General features: G+C 46.6%; 1 protein-coding gene across 1 annotated transcript; it reads left to right on the top strand.

Moving 5' to 3' along the window:
- Positions 1 to 471: 471 nt before the first annotated feature.
- Positions 472 to 8,168, top strand: LOC142301798 (apoptosis-enhancing nuclease-like). Its single transcript, XM_075342817.1, has 4 exons — positions 472 to 554; positions 4,698 to 5,363; positions 5,705 to 5,905; positions 7,482 to 8,168. Exons 2-4 carry the CDS (start codon positions 4,710 to 4,712, stop codon positions 7,680 to 7,682), a joined length of 1,056 nt encoding a protein of 351 aa, XP_075198932.1. The 5' UTR covers positions 472 to 554; positions 4,698 to 4,709; the 3' UTR covers positions 7,683 to 8,168.
- The last annotated feature ends 1,334 nt before the right edge of the window (positions 8,169 to 9,502 follow it).

Raw genomic sequence — 9,502 nt, 5'->3', positions numbered from 1 at the left:
CAAATTCTTCTGCTGTTCCTCCTGTCCCTTGCCTTCCTCCTGTCACACATTCTTGTGCTGTTCCTCCTGTCACACATTCTTCTGCTGTTCCTCCTGTCCCTCGCCTTCCTCCTGTCACATATTCTTCTGCTGTTCCTCCTGTCACACATTCTCATGCTCCTCTGGTCTCCAGGCTTTCTGCAGTCACACATTGTTTGCTCGCCTCCTGTTATCAGCCTTCCCCGGGGGGTGCAGGCAGGAGCGTCACTCCATGATACGAGATTCATACATGAAATTTCCCAGAACGTGTGTGGTCGGTGACGTCTGCAGTCACGTGGTGCAGCCGGCTGCGCCTCAGGCAGTCTAGTGTGGTGATGTCACTCCATTTCTATTTCCTGTATTCCATATACAGTCCTAGCTTAGCCAATCAGAAACACTTGTAGGGCGGGACCTCTAGGAAACAGCCAATCACAGACACTCAGCTCAGGAACATGCCCGGGCATGAGAGCAGAGAAGCCGGCACTGTAACACGTGGAGGGGAGTCCAGAGATCTCCGGGGCTGCGGTGTGTGTTCGGTGAGTGTGGTCAGAGCGGTGAGGAGCGGGCGGCCCCGGGGCTCTAGCGGCACACGAGCACTGATAGATCAGCTGCCATGGTCACCACACAGGGCAGCCTGTACTGTAGTAATGGGAGCTGTGGTAATGCGCAGGATTCCCCTCTACCAGCCGCTCATACATCAGATCCGGGGATAAATCTTCCATGTTGAGGGTTTTAATCCCTACTCCCCCCTGTGCCCCATTCTTGTGTCAGACATTACCATATGCCACCAGCCACAGTGTATAAGGGGGGTCCGAGCTTACCCCAGCATGTGCTACCCTGTACCTTCCACCGCTGCCTTGGTTTTCAATCACTTACTGTGGTGATGTCGCAGGTGAGCAGAGTGATTGGCTGCAGCGGTCAACTAGCACAACGGCAGAGAGGCAGTGCTGGACGCAGGGATAGTGTGTATGTGATACTTGTCTGTTTCTATATCTATAATCCCAAGCTTCATAAATATTAATCCCTGACATCACCTCTTAAGGCTTTGTCTGGTCTGCTGTGACTGTAGGTAGACCCCTGAATCCTTACAGTGTGCACTCTTCTCACTGTCAGGATTCTCTGGTACTGTTGGCGGCAGTCATGTGACCGTCAGTATGTGAGTTGCATATTTCTGGAGCGGAGCAGAGGACCTCTTGTGAGAATGTGGCCTGAAGTATGCAAATCTTATACTTGTGGTCATGTGTCCACTGAACCCAGATCCCGAAAAATGAGAACATATGATTTTGGAATATGGCAATAAAAGCGCAATTCTTTTTTTTTTCTTTTTTTTTTTTTTTTCCCACCACTTATATTCACCTATTGGGCCGTCCGATCCGATGGGCGTTGCTGGTCTTGATCTGGCGCCTCCTCTCTGCTTGCGATCACTGTCCTCTTTTGATGATTTGTGTGGATGACGTGCCTTACATCATCCACAGTGTCCTCCATTACACTCTTCTCTGCCATGCTGAGGGCAGAGCAAAGTACTGTAATGTGCAGGAAAAGGTGCACATGCTCATTACAGTACTTTGCTCCCGGCAGGGCAGAGAGAAGATTGTAATGGAGGACGATGTGTGGATGACATAGACCGCATCATGCACATAGAAGTGAGGAGGCACCAGATCAAGACCAGCGACTCTCATTGGACCGGACCACCTGATGGGTGACTAAGAAAACCTGTTTTATTACATTATACAGAGCGGCCTGGCCTCTTATATACAGTATTCTAGAATGCCGTATATAAGAGCTCACTGGTGGTGGCTGCAGATTATATGGGGAAAAACCTAGTGACCGCTGGTGACATTGCGCAATGGTGGAGGCAGAGGGGAAAGTGTGGGCACGAGATTATGGGCGGGAGCTTGCTGATGAAAATCACAGCGCCGCCCGTAATCTCGTGCTTGCGCAACGTCACCAGCGGTCACACTGTGCACAGTCCCGCTACAGTGGCACGGCGCATGCGCGAGACATCGGACGCACTGGGCGGCGTCCTGAGGTATGTAAATGAGGGTTGGGGGGATGGCCTAAAGCGGCAGGAGGGACAGTAACGGACACCAGACAGCCCGCCCCCGTGTACCATTAACAAGATTTTCAAACTGAAAGGTACCTCTTTATAAACTATTTACTTTGATCTAAAAGGGGGCAGAATAACTATAGGAACCTTGCTAGAATGCAGCCCACGAGCTGCAGAAGGGGAAACCTTTAGGTTTAGGGCAAAATTTCTGCTGACAGGTTCCCTTTAAGATTTTTTTTCCCCTTCTTCCTAATTTTTTTTTATTCATTCATTCATTTCACACTTTGAATACACCATAATGTCAAAAAAGACCTTTTTGAGCATTTTTTCATGTAAGTATATGGCAGCTTTTCTTCTTCACAGCTATTTGTACCGATCAGCGCGGCAGAGGTGGTATTTAACCACTTCTGCCTTCTCTGGGGAGTGCGGACGTCTCTGACAGTCTCATGCAGCTCCTTAATTTGCAGTGACTTATGAGAACATCATTGCAAAGTATATTCTGCGGACAGCTCGGACATTTTAAGTCTATGAATGGGCCACAAGTAGTTGCACAAAGAGCTGTTAGACTAAACATGATTTGATGTGAATTAGCTACTGCAGATATTTGGAGAGATTTCCTGCAGAATTATCCAAACTTGCGTAAACTTGCCTAACTGACTTCTGGTGCGGTTTGGATTGGAGATCTGCACACTACGGCAGCGTCACACGCACATACCTGCTCAGCAACGTCGCTGTGACCGGCGAACCGCCTCCTTTCTAAGGGGGCGGTTCGTTTAGTGTCACAGCAGCGTCACTGAATCGCCGCCCAATAGAAAAGGAGGGGCGGAGATGAGCGGCCGGAACATGCCGCCCACCTCCTTCCTCCTTTTCCGGTGGACGCAAGTAAGGAGATGTTTGTCGTTCCAGCGGTGTCACACATAGCGATGTGTGCTGCAGCAGGAACGACAAACAGCGTTACTGCAGCAGCAACGATAATTGGGAATAGGGGGGCATGTCACCAATTAGCGATTTTGAACGTTTTTGCGACAATTCCAAATCGCTCATAGGTGTCACACACAATGACATCGCTAAAGCGGCCGAATGTGCGTCACAAATTCCGTGACCCCAACGAGATCGCTTTAGCGATATCGTAGCGTGTAAAGCCCGCCTAAGACGTTGTGTGCACATACCCTAATGGGTAAATATGTAAGCTTTAAAATCAGCAACAGTCATTATTCCATAGGGATACATTCTAGATTCATGAGTCTGTATAAGATAGTCCATTCACATTTATCACCAGCCCAGTCCCTCGCTCATCCAACATCAGTCGTAGGGGAAATGTGAACCAGATGAGCTGGAATTGGTGAGTTTGGATGACTTTACTCTAAAGGGTGCTTTACACGCTGCGACATCGCTAACGATATATCGTCGGGGTCACAGGTTTGTGACGCACATCCGGCGTCTTTAGCGACATTGCAGCATATGACAGGAGCGACGCTCAGCGATCGCAAAAACGTCAAAAATCGTTGACACGTCGCTCCTTTTCATAAGATCATTGGTGGTGCATGCCGCTGGTTGTTCGTCGTTCCTGCGGCATCACACATCGCTATGTGTGACACCGCAGGAACGACGAACATCTAAGGCTAAGTTCACACATCCTGTGTTTTCAATCCGTCAGGTCCGTCAGCAACGGATCAGTCATTTTCAAGATGTCAACTGATGCAACTGATGTGTTTTTCACAGGATTCCTTTCACAGGAATCCTGTGAAAAAACGGATCAGTTGCGTCCGTTACATCCGCTGTGCGTCCGTTTTTTGACGGATCAGTCATGATCCGTCTGTGTTTGGGACAGCCCAGTGGGCGTGCCAAGCATGCTGGGCATGCTCAGTAGAGAATGACGGAATCCTGCGCTGGATTCCGTTGTAAGACGGATTACGACGGAATCCAGCACCATAGACATGCATTACAAGCTTGACGGATGGCGACGGATTCCTGCGCGGCGCGTTAATTTTGACGGCCCGAAAAACGTTACATTCTGCGTTGCTCCCCGCTCGGCGGTCATTCAAAAACGACGGACCGCGACGCAGCGGATGCAACGCAGGATCATCAGTCGCAATCCGTCACTAATAGAAGTCTATGGGGAAATACAGGATTCCTGCAAAATATTTTGCAGGATTCCGTAATTCCTCAAGGCGACGGATTGTGACTGATGCAAAACACAGGATGTGTGAACTTAGCCTTACCTGCGTCCACCGGCAATGAGGAACAAAGGAGGTGGGCGGGATATTCCGACTGCTCATCTCCGCCCCTCTGCTTCTATTGGACGGCTAGAAAGGAGGAGGTTCACTGGCCACAGCGACGTCGCAGGGAAGGTAAGTCCGTGTGATGGGTGTAAGCGATGTGCGCCACAGGCAGCGATTTGCCCGTGTCGCACAACTGACGGGGCGGGTACGCTCGCTAGTGATATCGATACCGATATTGCAGCGTGTAAAGTGCCCTTTAGACCATGCTATGAGCAACTTGTATTCTTCTGAAGGCACAAGCACTTCAGGTTGAGAGCCTATGGTCGAGAATGTTAACGTTGTAGCTTTGTCCACTTTTGTACTAATCCTATTTGTTGTCTCACTTTATTTTTTTTGGTTTTTTTTTTTAGCCATTCGACAAAATGAATAGTAGCTCTTCCACTGGTCTTTTCCATGGGTTTCCGCAGTCCACTGACAGCATGGAAGTGCCTCAGACAGATAAACCTAGACGTGAACCTAAAGATATACGTGTCAGAAGTCGAAGGAAGAGCAGAAAGCATCAGCGCTTCTTGTTACGTAAAGCATTTCTCCAGGACCGCGGTCTACTTCAGAAGTACAGGTCTGAGGAACATTTATGTTCCTTCCATGGCGAGGGCAGCTTCCCAAGTTGTCCTCGGAGAGATGAAGTTGGTCAGCCTATGAGACTTGATGGGAGTAAAGCTCCACATGCTGCTATACCAGTGAAGGCTACATTACTCTCTGTACACTCTCTGGCTTGTGATTACGATAGTGGCATGTCCATGGATGGCAGCACTCCTTCCAGTAGGGCTTCTTCACCTACTTCTTGGCTAAGTCTTGAGAAATGTGTTGCCATTGACTGTGAAATGGTTGGTACTGGTCCTGGTGGGAAGATCAGTGAGTTGGCACGATGCAGTGTGGTCAACCACCTGGGAGAGGTCTTATACGATAAATATGTAAAACCAGAGCTGCCAGTAACGGATTACAGAACACGGTGGAGCGGCATTACCAGAAAACATCTGCGAAATGCAGTCACATTCAAGATGGCTCACAAAGAGGTAAGTTATATAGGTTGTAACTTGTGCAGATTCTGTCGGGACGTGTTTACACAGTGCTATGTATTTGCAATCGAGCCTCAATATCTGGAGTAGAAGCCTGCAGATCCTGAACACGCATCACATGCACTGTATGATGTCTGTCATATAGAAATTGTCATACATTCCAGCTGGAGACCCGTAACTTTCATTGCTTGAGGTCCAACTGCGGAGACACCTTCACAGATAATACTTGGATTGAATGTGATTGCATAACCTTGCGATGTATCTTCACTTATATTAGTGCCAATGAATGTATCATTAATATCTGCTTATATTGTACTAAATCTGTCCTGGTTTCTTAGATCCTGCAGCTTCTCAAGGGTAAGCGGGTGATTGGACATGCAATAGACCACGATTTCAGCGTTTTGAAATATTTCCATCCTACGAAGCAAACAAGAGACACCAGTAAAATCACTTTACTGAAACAGATGGCAGGACTCCCGCAAAGACCAAGTGCTTCCTTGAAAAGACTGGCTTTACTTATTCTGCAGAAAAGGATACAGGTAAGGATGGATTGTTTTCTTCTTCACTGATCTGCATGTATTTTGTATGATTTCATTGGATTTATGGAGGGCAGAAAACTGCAGGCAACCCCTGTGTGGAAGACGGCATAAAGAGGGAGCTCAGTGAGAAGTCTTCCATGTCACTGGTCATGAGGGCAACAGCTGTGTGTATAGGTTATACAGTGTGTCCACCCATGTCCTGTCCACTGCCATTAACTTGAGAACGGCGGCAGCTATAGGCCCAGAAGTGGTGTCTAGGCCTCCATGAGGTATCGCTTCACGTCCATAGTCTTATGAGTTTTACACGTTCTAATTATATGTATGCAAGGTGTCGATTCGTATTGAATTGATGATGCCCTACAACTTTGTAATTCACTTTTTTTCTCTATCTCGTTCCGTTTTCGAGATAAAAATGCTAACTCTGTTGTTTTCCACCAGGTGGCGCTATAGGTGGTTTCATTGCGTAGTGCATGGCTACTATACTATACCTAGACACCACTCCTATGCCTATAGCTGCCGCCGTTCTCAAGTTAATGGCGGTGGACATACTGTATATCCTCAGGACATTTAGAAAAGGCACCAGCAAACAGTTCTCTTGGTATATAACTTGTGACATTTCAGGTCAAAGTAGAGCCTTTAGGGCACTTTACACGCAGAGATATTGCTAGCAAGTGTACCCGCCCCACTTGGTTGTGCGTCACGGGAAAATCGTTGCCCGTGGCGCACAACAACGCTTACACCCATCACACATACCTGCCTAGCGACATCGCTGTGGCCGGCGAACCGCCCCCTTTCTAAGGGGGGCGGTTCGATCGGCGTCACAGCGATGTCACTAAGCGGCTGTCCAATAGAAGCGAAGGGGCGGAGATGAATGGGACGAACATCCCGCCCACCTCCTTCCTTCCTCATTGCCGGCGGCTGCAGGTAAGGTAATGTTCCTGCGGTGTCACACATAGCGATGTGTGCTGCCGCAGGAACGACGAACAACCTGCAACAACAACGATAATCGGGAAAGGAATGACGCGTCAACGATCAGGTAAGTAATTTTGATTGTTAACGGTTGTTCGTGCATTTCACACGCAGCGACATCGCTAACGAGGCCGGATGTGCGTCACGAATTCCGTGAACCCAACGACATCTCGTTAGCGATGTCGTTGCGTGTAAAGCGGCCTTTTCTTGTGCAGTGATTGTGCTCCCTATTTAAAGAGGCTGTCCCATGTCAAATATTAATACCCCATAGGCTTAGAGATGTAGAGCTGTTACTCTCCCTTCCTGAGTCCAGCACTGCTGCTCCAATCTTTTGTTGTTAGGCTGCAGCGTTAACATCATGCCTGCAGCACTGCTGCCAATCGACAAAGAATGGAGAAACGTCGCTGAACCTGGAGATTCTGTAGTGTAAGGGCTAAGAATAATTGGAAGGAGACAACACAATTACGGACTTATGGAAACACCATTAGGCAGTTGTAATGGGGTTGATGCTTTACATTCCACACATGCACATTTTATTTATTTTTAATGTGTTTTTTTTTTTTTTTTTTTTTTTTAATAAATGCTAACATTGCTCTTACTACTTCAGGTTGGTAGTGAGGGGCACTCGTCAGTTGAAGACGCTCAGACGTGCATGGAGCTTTATAAGTTGGTGGCGGAGCAGGTGGAGCAAGATCTCCTGATTAGATGTCAGCTCAGCGACAGCAACGTGGATGAAGACAGCGCAGCGGATGAGCAGTACATGGAGGATCAGTACTGGCCACCTGATCTCAACGAAGACTGTAAATGATTGGAGTCGGCTAGTGGACTAGTTTTGAAGATTTGTGCAATATGCTGCTATTTGATTACCTGTCATTAGCTGCTGTTAAAGGGTTAATAGCCATATGTTCACAGTCCATTTTTTGTAGTTGCCAACATCATAGTTTCCACTTCATTACTATATATTGTATAGTTGAAGACGGTTTAGAGATCCCCATGCCATGTGTCCTCGTTGGGTTCCCAGGTCAGGGCTCCTCATTACCAGAGTATAAATATGCTGCTTTCTAGGGGATACGCTATCATACTTGCTCATCTAACCTGTTGGTTGCACCTTGCATTGTGCATTCCCTTCTCCAGCACCTTATAGGAATATTATGGGATCGAGACGTTACAATCCGCCAGGATTTACACATTGCAATTAAATTCATCACTACGTATTTGCATTTATATGTTATTTATGTAAGAAACCAGACCAACTAATATGTAAATGTTAATTTATTAAATGGTGCTGATTGAATGATTTGGCGTATATTTCTTTTTTTGTATTTGTTTAGTGTGCTGAGAGCGCATTTCTATGTATTAAAACTCAATATTAAGTGAACAAGAGACAAAAAGCTTAAAAGAGCTCTTAGTTTACATAAATAACATTGCTCGATATGTAAAGCTCAGTAGTTTTCCGACATTATCCCTCACCAGCTAATGCCATAAAACGAACATCTATAGGCTTGTAAATAGGGTTAGAGCACGTAGTTCCCTTATGTCTGCTGGTGGAGCATGCTCACATCCAACGCTTGGAGTTATAGGAGGGTGTAACGAGTTTACGAGCGGCTCCGCGGTGAGGGAGCACAATATGAAATGCACACTGCACAATTAAGGAGTAATTGTCTTATGTGTTTTATCCGTCGTACATGTGAAAATAAGAAATTTTGCAATAAGTCATTAGAGACATCCGGTTTCTTCTCTTTCTGGACTGAATTATCCTCATCTTCTCAATTCACGGGTAAAACCAGTCTTGAGTGGATACAGATTTTCCCATTACTGAAATAGATGTCAATAGGTGCTTATAAAGTTCTATGGAGAACGGGAACTGTTTCTGGAGTCTGCTTCTAGCTTTTTCCTCCTGAATAGATTTTTAGCCCATTTACAACATCCGCCATACTTGTGCTAGGTGAGCTCCTCCCATACCCGGCAGCTAATGGCTGAGTCTTACAGCTAGGACCTGCTGCTAACAATCATTGGTGGAGAGGAGCGCTGCCTGCCATTGTTAACCTGTTTAATCACACTGTCAAACTCTGATAGAGGAACTAAACACATGTCGGCATGGGAGCACGCCATTTTAAGCAACCATCAGCGCACCCATTATGTTATTTCGGGTTGCGAAGGGTTACTATGACCGTAGGGGTCTGCTGATGACCTCCATGCTTGTTATAGCAGCGCTCCCTTGAAATTGCCTCTGGTTGGGTTTCAAAGGAGACCATGAGTTTTACAATATTCAGCAATGCTATGGCACAGCAATATACACTGGAGATCAAAGTTGGAGAACAACGCACAATTTTCTAAATGTTAAGGTCATTGTGTAGTCCTATCTGATTATATCCTAACATGAATAAACTCGCAGTATTTTAAAGGGAACCAATCAGCAGGATTTTTGTATATAAGCTAAAGCCAGTGCTATACTGGTTATCTACATACCTGTAATGGTCAGCTCGGATGTTTAGGTTAGAAAATCCAAGAAAGAGAAGTTTGTAAAATGAGCAGCAGCTTGAGTGACAGTTACACTGGAGGAGATCATATCTTCATAGTTATCCCCTCCCCCTGTTAGAATTAGCAAAAATATTATACAAACGATTC

Source organism: Anomaloglossus baeobatrachus, chromosome 4 (genome assembly GCF_048569485.1).
Source record: "Anomaloglossus baeobatrachus isolate aAnoBae1 chromosome 4, aAnoBae1.hap1, whole genome shotgun sequence".
NCBI classification, from domain to species: domain Eukaryota; kingdom Metazoa; phylum Chordata; class Amphibia; order Anura; family Aromobatidae; genus Anomaloglossus; species Anomaloglossus baeobatrachus.
The sequence above is the reverse complement of the archived record's forward strand: the minus strand, read 5'-3'. Positions and strand labels throughout refer to the sequence as shown.

Excerpts from the sequence above, each read along its gene's own strand:
- LOC142301798 (XM_075342817.1), top strand. The coding sequence starts at position 4,710 with ATGAATAGTAGCTCTTCCACTGGTCTTTTCCATGGGTTTCCGCAGTCC. Across the intron at positions 5,364-5,704 it reads TCAAGATGGCTCACAAAGAG|ATCCTGCAGCTTCTCAAGGG; the intron begins GTAAGTTATATA and ends CTGGTTTCTTAG. Across the intron at positions 5,906-7,481 it reads TTCTGCAGAAAAGGATACAG|GTTGGTAGTGAGGGGCACTC; the intron begins GTAAGGATGGAT and ends TTACTACTTCAG.